Source organism: Pezoporus wallicus, unplaced genomic scaffold (genome assembly GCF_028554395.1).
Source record: "Pezoporus wallicus isolate ANWC-B61680 ecotype Strahan unplaced genomic scaffold, APGP_CSIRO_Pwel_v1 contig_5935, whole genome shotgun sequence".
Taxonomy (NCBI): Eukaryota; Metazoa; Chordata; class Aves; order Psittaciformes; family Psittacidae; genus Pezoporus; species Pezoporus wallicus.
In genome coordinates, this window is record NW_026637215.1 from 2,176,957 (window position 1) to 2,201,136 (window position 24,180).

The 24,180-nt window shown below is 38.7% G+C and overlaps 1 protein-coding gene across 4 annotated transcripts in view; it reads right to left on the reverse strand.

Moving 5' to 3' along the window:
- The window catches only part of SLC6A11 (solute carrier family 6 member 11), a 110,492-nt gene that overhangs the window by 49,820 nt on the left and 36,492 nt on the right, over window positions 1-24,180 (reverse strand). For all 4 annotated transcript variants that reach the window (XM_057404244.1, XM_057404246.1, XM_057404248.1 and 1 more), the window contains one exon: window positions 12,448-12,580. In XM_057404244.1, the coding sequence (XP_057260227.1) occupies window positions 12,448-12,580 (133 nt within the window). The remainder of the gene's footprint in view (window positions 1-12,447; window positions 12,581-24,180) is intronic.

A 24,180-nucleotide genomic window follows, 5' to 3' on the forward strand; every position in this document is an offset into this window, starting at 1 on the left:
AGGAAAAGATTGCATGGTTCCCCTAAGTTTACACAGGTCTACAGTAGGTTCTGGAGACTCTGCTCTGCAGTGCATAGGAAGATTCACTGGTGAATCTACACAGTGCTGACCTTGCTGACTTGCACAGTGACACAGCCTGAACTGGAGACCTGAGAGACAGTCATGCTGTTTCACCAATGCCACTACATCTTTTTACTATGATTAAGAGCCAAAGGAGGAGAGCAGGAAGACTTACTTCCTAGATAAATACCTATAGCAAATACAACTCGGAGAAATCTCAGGAACTTGCATCCTCCCAGTGCTGCTGTTCCTCAGTCTCCAAAATAACAGTGTCCAAACTCAGCATTCACCCTACACTTACAAACTGCCTGATTGTCCTCAGAAGAGTTATGTTGATAAAAACAGTAAAGGATGTAACAGTTCTAAACACTAACATGCCTAGAGCGTGCTATCCATTTGTCACATTGCTGATGTATAGTTAATACACTGCCAACACAAAAATCCTAACAGTTGTAAAAAAAAGAGCACTACCATTTGGCAAACAGAAACAGTTCTACCAGTGTAAACACAAAAGAAGCAGTCCAATGACAAAAGCAGGGTATTATTGCCACTAGTAACTATGGGGTGTGGTAGTGGTGGGTGTCTGGGGTGATTTTTTTACCCTGAAGAGGCTACTGATTTAAATTCATTATTTTTTCTTCACCATAATGGGGCCAGCCTCAAACCAGAATGACAAATGAAATACTGGTATCCTATAACTATGAATATCTAAAAGAATAAGGTTAATGTATTGTTTTGGTTCACATTCAGTGCACACAGAAGACCTGTCCTGTGACTGTGGTCAGGGAGAGGAGGGATGATAGTGAGGAAGCAAACTTCAGCATCTTGGATAAGCTCATTACTGCAAGCAAAGTGTTCATGTAGAGCTGCCATCAAACAGGGAATTTGCAGAGCCACAAATATCTCTAAATCAAAGACTGCTATTTAATCAAGTAAAAGGCAACTTTAGAAATCAGTCAGGAAGAATTTTAAATATAAATTAGGACTAATTAATCAACTGAGGGTTTGGTTGGTTTTTTGGGGGTTGGTTTTTTTTTTTCATTTGAAAAGGTCTTTAAAAAGTTGAAGCTTTTCTAAATCAAAGCTGTTACTTTTCAGAACCTTCCAGGGTTTTCAAACTTCTGCATGCCATCTAGTTTGCCTTTATACACAACGAGCCAGATAAACAGATTAGTTACGTATATGCAGAGAAACCTTCAAATATGGGGTGACTGTACAGTCCCATTCCTATGAAAATAATTCAGAGCCGTTCAGAATGATCCCATACTGGATTTCCAGTTTTGTTACTGAGTTGAGTCAGGCACAAATGGGGAACGGATAAGGCACTAAATGAATTTGATTTCTTAGCTGCTCTAGACACGCCTTTCAGCGCTCACTGAAGGCACCAGTCGTTAGGGTCTGACATGTTCTAAAAATGCACAGAAAGATGCCAGGGTCAGAACAGGACAGGAAATTATCTTTCCTGTCACACAAAAATTTGTGAGACCTTAATTCTGCATGGGAATGGACACAACATTTTTGGTCCACTGATTCCTCTGATCTAGTGAACAGTAAATATCTGGTTTGTCCTCTGACTGATTTATGAAGAAAATCTGTGTTTTCCAGAGGAGCTTATGTAATTACTAAGTGCTCTGAATCACAGACTGGTTTGGGTTGGAAGGGACCTTAAGGCTCATCCAGTTCTATCCCCCTGCCATGGGCAGGAACACCTTCCACTAGACCATGTTGTCCAAGGCCCTGTCCAGCCTGGCCTTGAACATTGCCAGGGATGGAGCATTCACAACTTCCTTGGGCAAATAACAACTAGTTTCAGTGTATTAACATTTTCCAGTGAAATAGAGCTTTACCAGAACAATTCTTATCTCCAGCTTAGACTGCTGCTTGATTTTCCTCACCTGTCTTTAAAAAGAACACAAACCAACACACACACACTACCACTCCTGAATGAACACCACCACTAAGTCAAAAAAAGGTCAACATGCAGTCTGGAAAGCAGATAAAATGCTATCTACCAAAAGGATTAGTAGGTAAAGTTTTCTAACTAGAACTCTTACTCCTTCAAGGTAGCCACAAGAGGTAAAAGATTCCAGTCAGCAAAGGTGAATATAGCAACCAGAGTAACCTGTCTGCCTTGACTGTGAAGGGGGTAAGCAGCAAATCAGTCCCTGCAGCCACCATATGAGAAGTCATCGAGTAAATGCATGACTACTTTAGAAATTTTACAGGACTGTAAACATCAAAACCAGGAAACATCAATACAAGAGGAACAGGAATCATCAATACAATAGGAATTTCCCTAGAACTTTGCACCAGAACGAGTCACAAATGCACCTCTTTTTCCTATGTAGGCTATCAATCTTCCAAGCACGCAATCAGATGCATTAGTGGCCATCCCTAAATGATTTATCAGTCAACTCTTCACAGTTTTCTGAAAGTACTGCAGCATTATAGAATCTTGTGCAATAGATGGGGGGGGAAGTAAAGATTTGTAAACGAGGAAAAGGACATCCCACTAGCTCTCATACCTCTTCTTTCTTTTGATAACTCTTCTTATCATGAAACTGTCCTGTGTATTATACTTGTATATGACATTTAAAGGTCCCTTCCAACCAAAAACCCCACTCTACGATTCTATTGAGAGGTTCAGGACATTTCTAGGATAATAAAAAGCTTGTAATTTATTATTGAAAATTGTAAAATATTATTGAAAAAAGGTGTGGGTTTGTCTACAGACAAATTTCTATCATCCACTGAGGAATATAGGCCCTTATCACCATGGTGACAGCTGAGCAATGTATTCATCATAAGGCATTTTCATTACTACTTGCGTATTAAGTATAATAATTACAACAGTAAAGTAATAAATAGACTTGACACCTAAACTAATAAGCATCCTTATCATTCAGACCCTAATTCTCCATATTTTCATTCCCTATGGCTACTCCATTTATTGTAATGCAGTTAGTCAGATCTTTATTTTACTTAAAGGCTTATTGCACTGTAACTTCCCTACTAAGCAGCCTCTAAACCTAGCCCCTAAATCACCTCTAGGCTGACTTGTAGGACACTGATCTGACAGCCTGCTGCAATTTAATTGTGGGTTTGAGCCGAGTGTCAACCTGAGAAGAAGAGGTGACATGATGCATGGGAAAAATGAGAGGAATCACATGATAAAGGCATTGGGCTGGAAGGCAGTGTGATTTCAGAGTATGCTACTGCTACAGACTTATTTTTGTGTCTTAGACAAACACTTTGATCTCTCTTCTCTCCCTTCATCCCTTGAGTTCAATGGAGCTCTCTGACTGTCTGCTATGTGGGTGTAAAGTCAAACTCTTTGGGGAATAGAGGCATCTTGCTGTGTTCATCCAAGCCTTGGTACACTGAGATTCTAACCTCAGAAAGGCACTCCAGGAACAAGTGACACACAAACTAAACCGCAGAAGTACTTCCTGACCTGGACTATGGCTAGTTATTTCAGATAGCAGTGAACACAATATACATCCACAGGAAATAACTAAGCTTTTATTACTGTCAAATCTCTCTGTCAAGACTGCTGCAGCAGTGCCTTACACTCCCTACATGACACAATCAAACAGGACATTTTGAGGTTTCTTCTTCTCTCTTTTAACCACACCACTTTTTCAATTGTCCAGCAGCAGAAGTGAATAGCAGGAGCAGCAGCCAACTCGCTTCTCAGCGATGTGTTTTAGTTACCAACACAGCGCCAGCAGCTGCCTGAAGCCACTTTTGTTGCTCATACAGCAATTTATTTCATTAAGCTTTCCCATTCTTAAGTGTGCGGGTCTGCATTTGGGTTCAATCTGTGTCAATTGACCCTGGGGTGGGATACCGAATTAAAGTTTGTAAATCTCACAAGAACAGCCTTGTAAACAAAACTTGTACTTCACAGACATCTTTGCACTCTAGATAAAGCCAAAAATCTGGCCTATACTGACCACAGAAACTAAGCAGACTGTCTTTCCACTGGCAGGGATTTGCTATAATACTAACCTTTGTGGATGGATACCTATAAACTGGTTTGTAAATTGCAAAGAATGAGCCAGTCTTGAAGCTATATAGATTAGCACTAGCTGAGAACAAACTATCTGTGTGAGAACAGGGGCTTCTACTTCAGCTGAAGAGATACAAAACCAAGGCATCACTACCAGAGTCATTGTTACAAATGGATACCAGGTCTCAGGGGTCTGTACTTGAGTTGAGGGACCAAGGAGATATTTTGTATGCACTTGCTGAAGAAAAGGTGCAAGTAATATTCCAAATACATAAACTAAAATCCAACAAAACCAATATCCTTAGTGATTTCTGTGTACACATAAAGAGACAAGGACATGGGTGACCACACAACCATTTCTGTAACATGAAGCCTCAACAGTTATAAATCACAGGCACAAGCAGTTCATCATGCACCTGGAGAGTAATGCTTTAGCCCTGACGCATGTGCATCAACAGTGATCACAGTGACAAGAACTTATACTTTGGCTCCTGGTTGATGTTCTTCTGTATGGCATTTATGGTTTTGGGGTGGGGGATAAGGCAATTGGTAAGGAAGGGCAATTTCTGTGAAAGGAGAAATGAAACATGAGAAGGTCACCTAGGAGTGAGTGACTGAAACTATTGCATTGCCGAAGTATTTTCTCATTGGGTCAGTGTATTTATTTTTGATAATGGCCTAAAAGTGTCTGTTAAACTCAATGGAAAAAAAATAAACCTGTTTGTGCTACCTTTATGCAATCAATGCATTTCTCCTATAGAGGTGTCTCAATGTTAAGCTGTGCCTTTTGGCACACAATGTGCCTTCAATTTTCTAGCAAATTTCACTGCGTTACTGCTGCAAATATGACAGTAGGCTTCCACTGCCCTCCCCGTACATTAGGTTGACAGATCAGGCGATTTCTCAGCCCCAAACCTCTTCCATCTGCTGTGCCTGAGTTGTGTTTCAGTACATTGAAACACATTTTTGACTTGCTTGGGCTGTGGACCAGGGCTTAGATCCAGTCTAAGTAAGTATTCATACGAAAGTGGACCACTCCTGTTAAGATGAGGATGGGAAGGAATGAAATCGTGAAGGCAGGATTCTGATTTAGGTTTATTATTCGGTACTTCCCCCAGATGCCAAATAGAAGTTCAGCAAAACCACTGAGAGGCACAAAAAAAATCTCCTTTCTTCTTTTATAAAGAAATCTGAGGTGTCCTTACATGCTCAGTGCACAGGAGAGTGGAAAAAATATTGCAGTAGCTGTTTTAAAACCTCACACAGAGGAGGCGGAGAGCAGGAACTCTGCATGCATCTCATGAATGTTCTACTTTCCCCCTTTGAATACAGAGATCAGTCTTGGACAGAGTGTTAAAGCCTTGCCATGAAGGGCTATTCTTTGCTATTACTTCAGGCTAAAACAAAAGACACTTCAGGAGATACAATCATTGCTGCCTATTTCCTTTTCCTGGGCTCCTACAATGGGCCCCAGTTCTTTTTTTTTTGTTTGTTTCCTTCCACACATCTTTCTCTTATTTTTTTCTTCTGTCCTTTTACTCTTTCTTTCTGCCTCATTGAATCCGTTAAGGCCTTTATATAGTCTGCTATTGAGGAATAAATTTTTTGGGGGACTAGTGACTGAGTTTTAACTGCCGGCAAGTGAGGCTTAACTCCTGATGGGAGGGCAGAGAAAATAATGAGTAAAAAGTATGAAAGGTCCATCTCTGAATCTGGGGTCTCTGAGCACAGTGGATACCTTGCAGTGCCTTGCTGGTAATCAGCTCACAGAAAAGGAACATCCTAATCCTAGCCATTTTTCCACCTCTTTCACACATTAGTCTTGATACACTGTGTTATCTTTCTGCTCATGTTTCCAACCAGATCAATATACTCCTTTCAAATATCTTCCTTGGTTTAGGTCCACATGCCAATCTTTCGTGCACAACTGTAAGTCAGAAGACACTCTGACACCAACAAGGATGTACTGCTATGGGAGATGTAAAACTGGGTCCTCTCTCAATTACTACAAAATTATCCACACTCAGAAATGTAAGCAGTGTTCAGGTCTGCAAATAGTGTGATAAACTATTTCAAAGACACTAAAGCTAGACTCAAATGAATGCACTGCAGTTTACCCCAGAACCAGAACAGACCTGCAAGAAAACTGAAAAGCCTTCTGCTTTGGGGTGGCAAACCAGGTTTTATAGAGGTGTGCAATGCAAGAGAATCAAGGGAGCTGAGAGGGGCCAAGCAGAAACCCATCTGAGGAGAGAGGAAGAAAATAAACCCATGGCCCTATTAAGCCTAAGGAAAGAGGTCTGTGTAAAAACAGGCTAGCTTAAGAAGGTGTACATAGGCTGGCAGAGAGGCTGCTGGCCCTCTTTGCCTTTCCTGTGGTGGGAAGCTCTGTGGAGTCAAGCTTTTGCCATGGGGATCCATTCTATCAGTGATGGCCTTGGCAAATGTACTGCAAAATCTAAGACTTGGAATGAAGGGGAAAAGCCTTCAAATCTTGAAGTTCTGAGTCACTGCTACATAAAATTAAAACATCTCAACTATCTGAGAACCTGATGAATCGTTCACAGAATAAAGAATGAGCTGGGGGGCAGAGGGGGAGTGTTTGAGAATAATTTACTATTAATGTGCCCTCTTGTTTCCAGCCTGGATAATGAAGTTATCTGGGAGATGAACAAGGAAACATCCATAAATCATCCATCATGCAGGTGGAGGAGGAAGCAAGCCTATGAAAAGCAAGGGAAGGGGGGGACATGTAGAGTTCAACAGTGAGATATGACACTGCACTCAGGCAGCCAGAGCCTGAGAGCTTCCATGTTCCATTTTAAACTGTTCATATAAATTCTGTGGTTTTCCTCAACAGAAAAGTGAAAAATGAAGTGTAACCATCAGTTAAACATGTTTACAGCCTTATTTTATTCTTTGTTTTCTAGTAACGCATAGCAAGGAATTTGATTTGTTGAAATAAATTCTCAGCAGCTCAGATGTCTATTTTGTACTGAACTGTGCAGGCTATTAGAATTGCAGCTTGGGCCAGAAGGTCTTCAGCAGCAACACAAAGTGAGAAAAGCACCTTCAGTTCAACTCTGCTAACATAGGGATGCTAATTAAATACATTGTAGTACATTTCATTGGCCATTTTATTTATTCATTATGAATGGCTTTATAGTTTTCAGTGATTGCTTCCTGCCTACGACATTCACAAATTAACAATAATGCCAAAACTACTTACCAAGCCACTTCTCTAATACTGTTAATAGCCTTATGTCAAGATGCCCCAGTCAAACAGGCTGTTTTCTCTTATCTCTGGTCTTTTAACACATAGAATAAATATAGACTTCCACACAATTTCTTGACACTTCAATGGCCTTTCATTGCTCTCAGCTCAGCAAATCAAACTGATCAGTGGAACTAATTCAGAAGTAAGGAACAGCACAGCATTGCAAAGGACAACAGCCATGCAGTTACAAAGTGAATTTCACAAAGTCCAGCTTATCGCTCACAGCTATAAAATGCACTTAGCAGCATTTACGTTGAAGCAGCACTATGTTGAAGTCTTACATGTAAAGGGGAAATAAAACGCTCAAACCAGAAAAAAAGTGGGAGCCCATATGGAATCTAACCATGTTTACCAAACATGTAGAATTACACAGGCTGCTATCAGAACTGTTAAGCAGAAAAGAACTATGGAGAACATTACAGGTTACAACGCTGTACACATACACAGGAAAAATAAAACACCGAGTAGCATAACAGCAAAATAACAAGTTATGCCATTACTTACACTAATTCAACCCAATATCCTGCTTACTTGTGGTAGGCAAAACAGTTCTGCTGCTCCTTCCCAGAAAATAAAGCTCTCCACTTCACTAAGGTGTTTATAACTTTTCCTATCATATCATGGTAGAAAGGAAAATATTTTATATAAATAATGAATGTGACAAGTAAAAAAAACAAGAAAAATAGAACTCCAAGTGTCTCACACTTTGATGTTTATACCTAATAACTACATCACCAAGAAAGCTTGCAAGGTCATTCCTAATGGTTTACAATGAGGACCTACCTGCAAATCATTTTCTTAACCCAACAGTATCCTTTTTAGAGATGCAATAGATGGTATAAGGCTATCCAATAGTAAATTAGGAGTAAAGTCATAAATGTTTCATGAGGAGCTACTGTGTAATCATTAATCTATTATTTTCTGACTTGCAGGACTATTTAATCAAACATCTTTGACAACTCATGTTTATTTAGAGAGGGTAGCTATAGCAATACTTTTTCTTATGTAGCACTTCAACAGATGTGAGCACAGCAATACTTTTCAGCAACGCTTTCTGTGCTATGGTTAACACTGTATCTAGGTAGTGAAAAGGGGTAGCAAGCAATAAACAGAACCATATTAATGTTTTCTAGCATGTTTTCAAGTCAAAATTTGATGAGACAGCATGCAAGGCATTTTCAAAGTTGACTATGATCTGAAAAGCCACGCAAATTTGGTTTAGAGCAACATCCACAGGTTTTTACAGGGGACACAGCCTCTTAGCTCTGGGTCTACTCTAGATTGTTTTGTAGACACTTGATACATATGAGGAGTTGATGGGTTTTGCACGTTCCTGTGCCAAGTCAGGACAACACTCCTGACCTTGCTGTTCACCACGGTCTACTTTTACTGGCCTCTCCTTCTGTCGTAGCTTTAAGGCATATCAAGTGGAGAGACAGCATAAAGTTAATACAGTAAGAATAGGATGATGTTGGACTCAAAGAAACTCAACAGAGAGTAGGAAGAGATCAAAAGATTCAGAAGTCAGAATCAGACAGAAAAATATTTGGTGATTACTGAGTATTTAGTGCATACTGAAGCCTATCTCTGTGATACTTGAATTAGCTCCAGAAAATTTTGAAGAATGGACTTCAAATCTTATATGAGATTTGTCCCTCTTCTAGATGATCCTGAAACAAAGTCAGAAGGATTTCTGACCACATACTGGCCAGCACTAATGAAGAAGTACAAAAACACTGTGGAATGTGATAACATTATGAAATCATTACTTAGTCATATTTTTCCTCCTTTTGCTTTTGAATTTCTCATTCAAAGATCCTGCATTTGGTATATATGCTACGTTTTAAACGTGGAAACTAAGATACAAATAACTTCAGCTCTCAGATCGAATAATTAATGGCAAGAAGCTGGCACAAATGTGTTTCTCCTGAAAACCACCTACAAGTCTTGGAATGGAAAACTAAAATGTTTTGTGAGAAAGTAACTACTTTCAAGAACAGTAACAGGAAAGTTTGAAGCATCTCGTTAAGAGTGTCACAAGCACTTCATTTGGAATTAAACTTTATGTTAGATTTAACGTATTTAATAACTTAAAATATTAAATATTCATAATATGAGCAGATGAGTTCTGTGGTAGTGCTGCTTGGAGAATGATGGCTTTATTTGATGACAGCTTTTTTTTTCCACCATGCATTAGGATGCAGAGTAAAAAGAGGAGAAGAGCAAACCAACCTCTTGAATATTTCACAGAACACAGCTGTGTGAAGATGGTAGGTCTCTCCCACCTCTTCTCCATTTTGTCTCTTTTCGTTTCCCCTCTCCTCTTTCCCTCTAGCTATTCAGACATCTTCCTTTGAAAATGTTTCCGTTTTCAAGGTTCCCATCACCATTCCAAGGTGATAAATCTTTAAGAAGTTTTATACTTTGAATAAATGTGTTATTTCATTGAAATTATTCAATCCAGTTAAAGTGCATAGGAAATTTAAGAGGCTACCTAAGTCCACTTTTAATACTATGATAAAAAACTCTACATCAATTTTAGATGTTTCCTGGAAATGTGCATATAACAAATTCAATCTAGTGCGAAGGGCTACAACTGCATTGAGCTTAAATATGAACTTTTTAAGTGCCAGTAAATCAGAATTGGAAACTCCAGCCCAGAGGACTGCTCTGTCATCTGTATTTCAGAGCATTTTATTCCTTTGTAGCATCCAGCATGCCTGACTGGTACATCTTTGTTTAGCTGGTCTGGGAAGGCAGTGATATAGCACAGACTTCCAGTGGCTTTGGCTGTAAGAAGTGGCAAGTGTAAGAATATTAAAATTCTTAAATACCTCTAAACAGTGAACTTATATCCAGAAAAAAAAAAATAATGTAGCAATGGAAACCAATTGGAGTGTCACATATTCAGCTAGTAAAAAGCTAAAAAACTTTCCTTACTAATTCCAGGAACAGAACTGGAAGAAGAAATGATCAGTATTGGCTATGAAAGATCCTTACAGCATGTTTCCTGAGAAGCAGTGGAGCCAGAACTCCTGCCTGTGGTACACCACTCTACAGTGTAAATATGCGATAATCTACTTCTTATTGACTCTGATCTAATTTTTTCAAGCAACCTATTAAGCTGAATATTGGGCATTAATTCCATTTTCTGTGCACTTCTGTTGCACAACCACTAGTTATTTCTGCTTAGTGGAAAAGCTTATCATCCTGTTTCAAAGGGGCAAAGCAAGTATCTCTCTCTCAGGCTTATTCACCTAACCTCATCAGAAAGGTGGTTATCAAAATCACACTGAAATGAAATAAAATCAGATTTATTCCACCTAGCAGTAAGCTGAGGTTTTAGCTAAGCTACCAGGGAAAACAGATAAAAAGGAGTCAAACAGCTCAATTTCACTTTAATGACTTCCAAAATACAAAACTTGTTTCTGAGGAAATGGTATAAGCTGAAGGAATTTCATGTGACTATATATGAAGAACAATAAAAAGCTGTATGTAAACCACAGAAACGTAAGATATACCCTTCCCACAATCACCAGCCCCTCTTCCTATCAGGAAATGATTTCTACCAAGGCTGTTTTTCTGGAGTACAGGGCAGTTTTGCACAGCTTTGCACGCACACAGGCATGTGCATTCACAGTACATGGTTTTTCCTCCACCCTTGGGCCAGATTATACTATGGTAGAATAAATCTCCATCTTCAGACGTTCTTTCTGATGGAAAAAAGAAAATTAGTTTTGCTCAGTTTCATTTCTTCACTGAGAGCTGTAGCTCCTCAGAAAACTCTCAACCACTTTCGTACCTCCCTGGAGTGCATGCTTCAAAGGCATGTGGACATTTATCTTGTCATTCCCTTATATCACCTTTGCTTTTCCCTATTTCTCTCTTTAGGGTTTGTTGTGGGTTTTTTTTTCCCTTTTTTCCTCTAAACTATTCATGCCTATATGTATCCCTAGACAGTCTGTCTCAGCAGTTCTCCTGCAATGACTTGATGAAAGTAGGACCGCATAAATGTGTGTGTGCAAATACCTAGATGAAAAGCACAGTACCAGATTGACTGACACAGTTGGCAAATACAGGCAGAATTCAGCAAACAGTTGCAGCCAAAGTTTTGGTAGGAGGAAGGATGTGTGTCATTGAGGGAGCTGAAAAAAGCACTCTGACATTTTCGAAATTAATATGAACTCTATTTGAAACAGTTCATTTAGTATGCAACGAAACCAGAAACAAACAAACCCAACCCTACTTCTGAACTAAATAATAAATAATTGACAATTAAATGCACAAGATGTTTCAGTCCACCATTTTTTTCCTTTGTCTTCTTTGGTTCCAACGTGAGAAACCAGTGCTTTTCTTAGACACAAAACCCTCCAGAGCTACAGCTCTTTCCCGCTCTCTGCCGAGTTGATTAATCAGATATTCCACCAGAACTACATCTGCTACTACTCCAGGGGCAACCTCTCCATCATCCTGCAATTCACTTAGGCTATGAAGTTGTGCCTCTCTCCTGGGTATCCCATCTGGAATGGCATTCACTCAAAGAGTTACAAGAGTACTAAATATTTTTCTTTCTTCCCTCTGATATGTCCATCTTTCTATCTTTTATTTTTTGTCATTATTTCAGCTTTTGCCGTTCTATTTGCATTTGTTGTAGGTTGCTTATACGCCTAAATTCTCTCTTCTTATGTGTGTAATTTATTTGCGGCACTGAGAGCTTCAACTCCTGTCAGTTTGGGAGAAGATTCGGATTTTGGATACCTCATGCACAGTAATTAACAGAATACAGTATTGATTTCAGGTTCAAGGACTGGCTAGTAGTTTATAGTCTGTAACATTAACAAAACCAATCCAAAACCAACTAGCCACATCCAACAGAATTAGGGGAAAAAACAAACCATGAAAACCAAAAGGAACGAAACAATGCAAAGTATGACTGATTCTGAATTGCCTACTATTACAATGTATATACCCCCGAGTATATTTGCTTACAGCAACACGATGCCTGTGAAATTCTGATTTAAGTAGCTAGAAACAACAGCACAGGTGTGGAGCATAAGAGAGTCATAAATACAGCTTATGCACAGAATTTTAACCTTACCTTTCCAGTAGACTTTGTTCCTTTCCAAATGCAAAAATAGCAGATAGTCCAAGCAGCAAGGAGGCACAGTGCAAGTTCCCAGCGCAGATTCCCAATGTCTTCAATTCCATCAGATATAGCAAGTACCCTTCGTCTTCAGGGGGAAGGGGTAGAGAAAAAAAGATAACAACATTGAAGCAAAACAGCACCACATATAAAACCCTGGCCTAAAATCAAATCAGCTTCAACCAAGGAGCTTCCTAGTTACTGGCTATTGAAGATGCACCACAGAAGCATAGAATAGTTAGGGTTGGAAAGGACGGAAGCTAAAAATAGAATATTCTTGGTGGATTTTACATCTACTTTAAAATGAACAAATGGGTAGTTTTTCCAGGTCAGTGACAAAATATAAAGAGATTTTAGAATATTTTTTGTATAAAGTAAAAGTCAAAGAAAAAACTGAACATGAATTAATAACTGACAAATATAAGCCCAAAATAAAACACTTTATCTAAAACTTGCAACATTTATTTTAATGAATTTCCTTTTGTAATAGAGACTATACTTGTAAAACATTTCTTTTCAAAACTGTCAAAGATCACAACTTTTTCCAGGTCTGTTTTCTTTAGGAACTGTTAACATTCAAACATTAAGATTGCAAACACAAAGAAACAACCTTTTAATGTGAAAAGTGTACAGCAAAACCATGTATTTAATTTACTGTTTCAAAATAGGGTATTTGAAATCCTAGCAACAGTATATTTGAGGAGCACCCCTCACAGCTCACAGTCTGGAGCCAAAATATTTACTGACTTAGTAAAGAGGCTAAAAAGAAGTGGAAAGGGAGAGCTTGGTTGGTTGGTTTTGTTTGTTGGGTTTTTAAGCAAGAATTTGGGAACAGAAAAATCCCATGACTTGCTACTACTCCTAGAGGAAACCTGTGGAACCAGCCTGCAATGCAGGCTTCCAGATTTCTGAGCTAGCATTTTAGTCACGAGAATGATTTTTAAGAAAGCTTCTCTTATCTGGGAGCTGCATGCTCCCTCCATGCCCTTTAATTTTTCCTTTAAATAAGCTCTGAGGTTAAATGAAATGTAAATTATTTACCAGCCCATAAATAAAATATGGATGCTCCTGGCTGTATGGATGAAGAGGTTAAGAGCAAGAACAGAAATTTATTCCTATAATATTTAATGATTTCATAATTCGCTTGAGCTTCTTCAGTTGCTCTTGAGGCTGAAAGAAACCCTATAGATAATTAAAGACTTTTTTTTTCAGGAATCTCTATTTTTCAGGACAATGAAGTATGATTTAACCGGTATGTGATAGCAAAAGCTGATACAGACTTAAATTCCATGCATTCAGAGATTTAGAAACACCTCATCATTTTCAAGCAAGCCATTAGTAATTTACTAGTTATATACACAGAATGATTTATTTCAGTCATTCATGTCTTTTATCAGCTTAACCAAATCTCCATAGGGACTGGTCATGCCTCAATACATCTGTGTTTCCATGAACCTATTTGCGCATCCATATGCACACATACACAGATTCATGTTAAAGTGTCCAACAATCAACTTTACATAAATCATCCTGAGCAAAGTTTTTTCTGAAGTGTGTACTACACGTTCTCTTACAACCACAGGGTCCCTAAACTTACACTGCCCTCTCCCCTGAGACAGTGAAAACACTGCATTTCACAAGTACTCTGATATAATTAAAAGCCCTATAAAAAATACTCACTATTTATAGATATAATTAAGGTGCACATAGTTATACAGGTAATTAATTACAACAATATATATATAGGTTAAGAGTTGATTATTAAAGTCCAACTTACAATTACCCTTATGAAACAATTCTTCCTTTTGCATTTGATTCAGTTATCAGCTGAAGCAACCAGCTCAGGGAATATAAATTCAAGGCCATGGCTAAAATAAATCAGTGTTGGGGAGCAATCTAAGTGGTTCTTCCTGCTCTCACCAGCAGTAGTTGAGGATGAAGGGAAGTTCTTTCACCTGCCTCTAATAATGAAGTAGGAGGATGGAGACATCATCAGCTGGTGGAATGTGGGAAAATGAAAAGACCTAACTACTGGTGAGTCTTTCAAATGGCCATAATGATGCTGCAGATCCTACTCAATCTCTCACACATCCCAAGAGCTGCACCTGCTGTTCCTGCTGCAGCCCTGGGGTGCAGCTATTCACAACACATGCTAGAAGTTTACTACTTAGGTAAGGTAAGACAAAATTTAACAGTTTAAAGAAACAAAATGCACACACAAACCCTAAAGCCTTCCTTTGTCTTCTTATTTTCCAATGAATACAGAGGAAGAAGATCTTTCAGCTAAAAAGAAAAAAAAAAGTAAAGAGTGGGGAGGGAGGTTAAATGAATTTTTTGCAATATAAAGTAATGTGCTTCTATGTAAAACCACTGCGACCTCATCCAGATTGCCTCCTCATCCTGCAGCTAGCTGTATTCTGCAAAGCTTCTGCCATCATCTAGTTAGGGAAAGGAGTGATCTGCAAAGAACCTAAATGCATTCAGAAATGAGAAAAGGTACATTTAATGAAGGAGATATTTTAATCAAGGGGAAGCACACATATTCAGTCTAGAATTGAAAATAACATCACTGAGTCTTAATTATACAGAAAGGCTGATGAAATAGACACTTAAAATTTAAGTTCTTTAAGCAATTTGATGGATGGTATCATGCGGAATTTGACGTCCAACCTCTATACAAATTCTTATTCAAAAAGCAAAAAGTCAATTCTTGACTGACCTTGAATATTAGTGTTACTTGCAAGAGAACCAAGACAAAAAGGTTTATAACATGGTTAAAGAGGGTCTAGGCGATAAAAGGCCAATAAGTATGTACAGACAACAGGCTATGAATAATCATGTTGAAAGACATGCTAGGAGCGTGTCATTAGAAACCTAATGACAAAGCACAGAACAGGTATTTACAAAGAGACCTATTTTGATTGCTGGTACTAAAAGTTTCTTTTTAACCAAGAAACATTTTATAAATGGACTAAGAGGCCTCAAACTATAAATTACTATCATTAAAAAGAACAAGCTAGTAAGCATCTTGCTCATTTGGGCACAAGTGTTTCCATGCAGAACCTGCCAGGCTAGCAACCTTAACCAAGCAGTTCAGATTTCTGCTCTGTCAGAATCAAGGAAGAACAGCTTTGACAAATGAGGCTGCTAATATCAAGGAAACATTGTAGAGTGAACACTGAGACCTTTAACAACCCTATGGAAAGAAAGCAGCGTGTCGCCAGCCTGTTGGCATGTAGCATGACATACAGTCAGCACATCCACACAGTATGTACCAGCACTATGGAAATCACATCATTTTGTTGAGACGACACAGATCCAGCCTTTCTGCAGTGACACATACATGTACACTACTTATAATTTCCAGTTTATACCTGCAATTCATTGGGGTTTTTTTAGCAGTATTAGTATACTGACTTAAAGATGGAGGCTGGCAAGAGATTGGTCCAAGCTCATTTTAAACTTCACAATCTGCTAAGTGAGCCTAGTAAGACAAGCAGGAGCAGCCTAAAGATTTCTAACTGTTGTTTTGCTTAGAAAGGTTCTAACTTTTACCTTCAAGTGGCAGACTACATTTTACAATTAATAGTTTTGGGTTGAAGATGAAAAAGGAAAAGGAACCAAGAGAACATTCAATCACAAAAATTGAAATGGAATGCTTGTGTTTGGGCCACACGAGTTGTGAAATGGAAACTTTTTCATTTTGCTTTATTTTCACTGAAAAAATAATAATGAACAAGTTTCTTTTTATTTCAATCAAACCATTTCTTTTTTTTCCTGGCTATTTAGATATTTATGTACACGTGCACTTAAACATCAGTAGCATTTCTTTTCCCAAATGCAGAGGTGTGAACACATGTAAGATGGCTGCAGTAACGCCAGTCAATGCTATGGACACATTTGTAAGCTTACTCAGTTATGGGATGCCACAAAACCATGCTAATACAGCACTCTGCCTGGGGGAAGTCATACAAGTAGTTACTTGCTTGTAACACATATACCATGGGTATAGCTGTGCTGCTTTTGTACAGGAGCTAGAGAGTTTAGGCAGCCTGGAACCTCTGCAGTAGACACTGCAGGATCACCTAAGTAGGAACTTCATGAGAAAAACCTGCTACAGGACAAACCCCCAGCAACAGGAATGGCTCCTGGAGCATTGGTAAACTGATTTAAGAGAAGCTTGCAACTTCCTCACTTGAAGATTTGTGCACATCTATATGGGTGACGCACTGCATCACACCAGTCACTCATTCCCATGAATGGCACCTGCCCAGTCTCATGGTACTTCTCACTGCTCTTGCCCTGCTAACATGCATGGGGCTATAATCACTCCTAGTCTTCCAGACCCATGAATGTGTCAAGTGAGATATCAACCTCTGTTCAGCTGTCTTGCAGTGCGCTTGCAGAACTGCGTGCTGTGGGAAATAGACATGGAAAGTTTTTAATAATTCCACAGTACTGCCACCACACTGCAAAATGGTGAACATGATGGAAATATATCACCTGATACATTGGCATACTCAGGGCTTAAAGAGAGCTTGCAAAATTACTTCAGACTCACACTGTAATCCACATCCCACTGCCAAAGTAATCCATTTCAGCTGCCAGTCACTTGAATCATTATGCTATACTTCCCTAACTGCATAACACCTTCTTAATAAATAAATGTTTCTAGTCTCTCTATGCCCCAGCTTTGGCTGGCATAGAGTTCATGTTCTTCTTAGTAGCTGGGGCAGGGCTATGTTTTGGCTTTAGTCTGAGAATAATGTTGAGCTTAATAATGTTAAGGTTAAGCTGCTGCGTGGTACTTAGTTGCTGGCTGGGGTTAAATCATGGCACTCTCTCATGGTCTGAAAGTTTCAAATACCAAAAGACAACCTTGTCTTAAGAACACAATTCTCTGAAGATGTGAGGTGAGGAGTTTTGAGAGCAACCAGTTTCTGGAAGCTGTCTGCAGAAAGTCATTGTTCAGTCTGTTGCGACTGCTCTGTGAGAAGTCTCAAATAGCAGACACCTACATTATTCATACAAAATTTTTGGCCTGATTCTTTCGTAAAGAGTGTCATAGAAAGTAAACAGCAATTTAATGTCCTCGACACAATTATCCCTGTTGCTCCCATTTTAAAAAGACAGCTAATGCCAATTCACTTGAACTGTTAGTACAATAATGAGTATTTAAATACACTGAAGTGCTGTAAATCAGTTTGTATTTTCTTTGTTCAAGCAGAACAATGGCTTGGGGTTTCCCTTAAAAAGTAAGCAGCAACAAGTCCAGAACATATAATTAAACTCTAACATACAATGTGTGCAAGGAATAGATCCAAGGAAGAGAAAGTCTTGATTAGAGACTAGCAGTGATTTCCTCAGTAGGCACACTGCAGCTCTCCCTAATACCAGGGCCTTAACTCTCCTGCTGAAACCATCTGGACCAGCAGCAGCAGATGCAGGTTTTGCAAGGAGGTGGCATTTAGCACATGAAATTCCTCTCAGAAAGCTTCAGTTCAGTCTCACTGTAGAATCCTTTCTATCTGCTCTTTTTCTTTTATTATTCAACTTAAACAAAAAGGCAGAGCATTTTAAAAATACATGATTCTCTGCGTCCAAAAAGTAAGATTGATGTATTTAGGGGTCAGAAGATGGCAGAGTTGATCGCACCCTTGTGCTCAGCAGTTCAGCATCTATCTAAAAGCTGCCATAACCTTGCATAAATCACAGAGACAACAAGAGGTAGTGTAGCTTTCACTGTGCCTTCATTTTCTCTTACCACTGCAAGTCCCCTACACGACCCTGGTCTCCTCACTTCTCAATGCAGAGAAAGAGACAGAAGGAACAAGAGCAGTAAAATCAGCAGTGAAAAAGATACTGTTTTGAAATAACAAATATTTGAAAATGGAAAGCTCTATAGTGAGTTCTGTAGTTTAGCTGGTTTGGTGCATACTTACATTAAAAAAAATAAAATCTTTTTTCCTTACCTATATCAAGACTTACTAAAGCTGAGAATCTTTATGATAAGTCCCCCAAAATTAAATGAGGAGAAATATCTTAACAGACATTTCACACTGGAATGTCTTGAAACCTTATCACTAGAATTCACTACGCCACTGCCCTAAGGCCTGAATATTATTACCTTCAAAGAAATATTGCAAACTTCTCTACCTTGCAGGGCATTTAGGGGAAAGGGTGCTGGGCTCAGGCAGGCTATCGAATGCTCTCCTGCTAAATGAAAGTTTCCAGAAATCATTACACGTTTTTAAAAGTTTAAACAATTAAAAAAGAAAAAATAAATCAACAAAAACCCTACTAGAAAAAAGCCCAAGAACTCAGAGGAGCACTAAAGCTGCCAGTAAAACAGCAAACTGGAGGTAGCTGTATATTACCATTTGAATTACTACAGAATGTAAGATCTCTGGTCAGTACAAGTCATTTTAATCAGAGTAACTTTGAGTATAGTGAGTTTGCTGCCAACAACTTCAGACTACGTGAAACTTTGCTGTAGAAAAGATCTCGCACCCAGACCTGAAGATACAAATCATTAACTATTTTTTGATCTCATTGAAAGCAAGAATTGTTGAGAGACTGAAGTTTTATTGCAGGTATTGAGTTTTGTGGTTGTGGTTGTTTGGGTTTTTTTGTTGTTGTTGTTGTTGTTCAAGAATATGCAGCAGTTCAGTTTGTTGAACTGACCAATAGCCTGGGAAGGAAGCCAGGGGCCTGGTGGCATTTGGGCATGTTGAACAGAATATAGAGGGGAATAAGCTCCCTCAGTATTGGGGTTAATTTAGAACACAAAGGTTAACTCAATCCAGAGTAAGGTTTTTAATTCAGTAGCAGCAAACTGTTAATTCCACATAGAATATTTTGCTTGTAAACGGAAAAGTGAATTTAAATCAGAGTAAATTTGTAACATGTCTCATGTCCAAACACAGACGATGTTTGAAGGTTTCACTACCTCTAGTCACACATATATAGCTTAACTAAATGTTACTGAAGGAAGATTTTTACTTTGCTTCCTATACATAGCACAGAAGAAAAATTACAAATAATTGCAAGAATCTAATGAATGAAAGATAAATTTATGTGGAATAATAGGACATATTCCTGAAGGGTGGCATTCTTCATGCTTCAGAAATACTGATGTTTGGTCACAAGAGTATTTACAATTAGACTGAACAAAATTATGACATAATTGCTACAGTGCAGATTTATTCTTGTTACAGCATACAGTAACAAATATTGTGAGCCTATTTAAAGCTTACAGTTTAACTTGAGTCAAAATATAGGTGTGGATAAAAACAAATATACATGGATAGAGTCAGGAAGAGAGAACAGAGCCAAACTCAGCATGAAACTAGACAGCAGTGACCTTTTGCTACACACATTCAAGTGACATACTGTTGCTAATGGTTACCTCTACTCTTTCAAGTAACATAAAAAAATAAAATCCCACATGCATTTAATATTCAAAAAGTATTATATAATTACTGAAAATGTTTTTAATGTGTTTAAGAAGGCACTAAAACATGTTTCAACTCGGTAGCTCATTACACTGGAAAGAAAGAAGGGCCCCTCTGTTTTTGGAATTGCTATAAAGGGGCATATGATGACATAACTGCTACTTCTGGCTACTCACAGCTGAAAAGTAAACTCTCCAGCCAAACCTGAAAGCTCAAGACACTACATTATTGCCTGGGAGAACACTGCATTTTCCTGGGAAAGAGCATCTTAAAGCGTTCCAATGTGCAGAGCTGTACCAGGCTCTTTCTATTCAAGAGGATTAACTGCTGCCAACACATTGTTGAAAGGAATGTAGGGGGGTACTTATTGCATTATTTCATGATTTGAACAGATTCAGTCTACTTGAGGCAGGTCCCTTCATGTTCCCTCTCTGATGCGGTGCAGTTTCCAAGACATCTTTCTGTAAAAAATGAAAATGCAACAAAAACCACCCAAACAGAGGAGGCAGCCTCTTGAGGTCACTTCTCCATCTGCATCTGTTCAGCCAGGAACAGAGGTGGCAGTGCTGCTTTTCATTCAGGGCCAGACTCTATCCTCAGAGTATTCTGCGGGGAATGAAAAGAGTACAAAGTGAAGCCATTAAGCAGTAGTAGTGCTACCGTGCACTGGCCTTTCTTATTACAGATTTTGATATGCTCCTTTCACCCCTGCAGAGTTTTCAGACCCAGTCCATATTTACCTTGTGAATCTTGTTCCCGAGCTTCCTGTACAGAAACCATAACACACCTGAGTGCCAATGCTGCAGAGGTTTCCCTGTGCAGCAGTTTAGTAGAAAAGTATCTGTATCTTCTCAGACATCCTCTGTTCTTGTGTTTAAGCGAGTTTAAATTTCTATCGAAAGACGTGTCTCATCTTCCTTTCTCTCACTGCACTTTATGAAGTTTTAATTTTATTTCTTGTGAAAATTTATTGGTTTGAGTATTTCCTACCCAGATGTATGAAGTATGGTGTGTAAGTACGCAGTTCTGACATACTTGAAACTCGGGCAGATACTAACTTAATCCTGAAAACTATGGAATTTGGATTCCACATATCAGAATCCACCATGAATGCTTGAACTTCTATGCCAGAGAGCTACCAGCATCCAAGGTTCCGGTAAACATCTGCATGAAGACAATCACACTGTGGATTGTTCCACCGTCAGATGCTTATTCAACTGGTTAGAAGTCATAAAGTCAGCCTCATTTGTGAGACCATAATGACTTCAGCACTTCCAAACACACTGACGGCTGAGATGTTGGCCAGGGACACACAGAAAAGTAAAAAGTGACATTCTTTTTGTCACAGAGATCAGAGGCAGCTGCTTATCTAATGTCTGTGACTTTATTTACTGATGAGAGCATGGCCAACCATACAACTACAGGAATTTTGAGTTATTTTACCACCAGCAGCATTTATTCTCTCCTGTCTGAATCACTGCAGCTTTCTCACTATCTGACAAGAGAATCTTAGAAACTGAATGCTGAGGTTCATTTGGCCCTGCACCCTTCCGAGGCAGCAGTGCTATGAGTTCTTGCTCAAACCAGTGCTTCCTCGACTCTTAAAACTGCAAGCAGTTTTAAAGGATCTCTCAGGTAGTGAAATTGCTCCTTTCATTCTATTAAAACACCAAGCTCTGCTGAGCAGCACAGAGGTTTACTTGTACAGAAATATCTTTCAGGAAGTTTTTACATTTCCCTGTGGCTGGCTAATGTGTGCTAATTGTTGTCTAATTTGGAAGAGATGCTGATCCAGACTGCATAACTCAAAGGTGGAAAAGAAACCACTTGGGAGGAACAAAATCTTCTGAAAGAATGCTTCGATTAGTAATAACAGATAAACATACAAGCAGTGGTATTTCAGAGAGGGCTCCACTGCTTGAGTCCGTAATCTCCAGTTTACAGACCAGATACACCAAAGCTCTCATAAATGAGTAACAGCTAAGAGAAGGTGAGATCACCAAAATTACACGCTTCCTACTTTTCTTTGAACAGAGTGGTTTTCTCCCATAGAGTAAGAAAGCAGTATTACACAGAGTACACAAGAGGCTACGGATTTGAGATAGTATTCTCCACTGCCTTATATACTTATAACTTTTTATAATAGTACTCATATGATAAACTTACAAAATCTATGCTGAATACTAAAGGATATAAAACTCTGAAACCAAAACGACAGCAGTCTACTTTGTAAACCCCTCAGGACTTCTTACTAAGTACATATATTATTATAGGACAAAAGCTATCCTTCAATAAAATGAACCTCAAAAGACTCTTCTCATTACTTGCCTAGTCAATCGATTACTGTATTTATTACTCATACTGTTTTCCAAGGTTTTTCTTCTCTGGCATGGTTCATTATTTCTCGACACAAGAAAACAAGAAGAATGGTACAGTGCTGTTTTAGGCAGCAGGGATAGCAATGTTCTATGTACTAGTGATACCAAAGCTGTGAAATGTTTTCCAGTTTTAAATTATAAATCAAACATGATGTTCTACACTTTACAGGACTATATATTAAAAGGTAGGTACCAAATCAAGTAAAAGAGACTTTCTTCCTGGGGAGGCTTTATGGCAGCCTTCCAATATCTAAAGGGGGCCTACAAGAAATTTATACAGCAGGGATATGTCTTCAAGAAAGAGAATGCCTTAAAAATAAAGGATTCTTCTCAGATTTTTTCCCCCTCTAGATTCTAACATTTAGGAAAATAAAAATGGGCTAGTTGTCAGTTGGGCTTTTTCCAGTGCAGTAGTGTGGTAATCACCAAAACACCTCCTGAACAAGCACAGATAAAGCAGAGCACAGTGCATTTGTAGCAGATTTAGACACTAAAAGTGTATGTTCTTTGAAATGAACAGTGAGCGTGGGTGAGAACTGGACGTCAACATGGACTGACACCTGCACCTTTCTAAAGGTTATATATCCAGAAGTGACCAGGGATACAGAATCTGTGTACTGCACAAACCTCTCCTACAAGGTTTTATATAAGCTCTGGAACAGGAAACATAGCATATCCACAGGTTTCCAAATAACCCTTGCCAAAAAGTGTTGGATACTCACAGTCTCCAACCACCACTGCTCAATGATTAGAAATATGTGTTTCAGCTTTTAGAAGATATTCTACAGATTATAGATTAAAGAATCTGCAATAAAATTCTCTCAAACTGTAAGAATTCTCTTCTGGAAATCCACTCAATTCCATAGTTGGCATTTTTTTAAAGCAGTAGACAGACATTCCTGTGGTCACATTAGCAAGAATCCCTCAGCTACAGCTTTATGCACAACTCTAAAATCCTGACCTTTTAGTGGTCTGTGTGGAAGAATTAAGGTCTATGACCTACACCCATCAGAAGGAGTTATTCCTAGTTGAGCCACATTTGCTGTTGTTAAGCTTAGTTCTTTCTTCTTAAAGTCCAGAGAGACTTGAATGTTGCTCCATCCATCATCCATTTTTAAACTTATTGAATTAAAAGGTAAGATTAAACTCTCCTCAGCAGACTTTTCTCTAAAATTTCTAGTACTGCTTGCAAATAATGATTCCTACTTCTTGTGTCAACTCCTGCCTCATGAAAGTCAGTACTTAAGTTATCTGAATGTAATATAACATTGCTTAGCAGCTACTGATTATGGACATATATTGCCTTTTTTATTTTTCTATGTATGTGTTTGTATTTGAGACAGTGATGGATAAACACAGAATACCTCACTTCTCCTCTAGGCTTTCCTGACCTACTTTCCTTCAACCTCTTTCACGGAAGTCATGGCAACTTCTCAACCAAGTCTGAGAGTTTAATCCTGTCAAGTAACTTTTTTGTACTGTTCCACTCACCTCTGCTCTACAGTTTCTTGCTACTGGCTGAATATATCCAACAACTCCTTTAGTCTTTTTGCAGTTTCACCCCTGCTTGGCTCTGAAGAAGTCATACAGTGACAAAATTCTCCTTTTTATTCACCTTCTGAGGGACAGAGATTAGTTTAGCACATGGCAGCAGCTGTAAACTGAAAGCACCTAGAAGAAATGTGAGTCAACCTGACTTTCCCTTCAGCCTTTTAGTCTGTGGACTCGAACTTGGTTGTTCACCCTTAATTAAATGTTCATAAAATGAGAACTACACACCACAAAATATTATGAACTCTTCTGTGATTTGGTAAAACAGTTCATAGTGAGCTCTTGGCTACAAACTCATGTAGCAA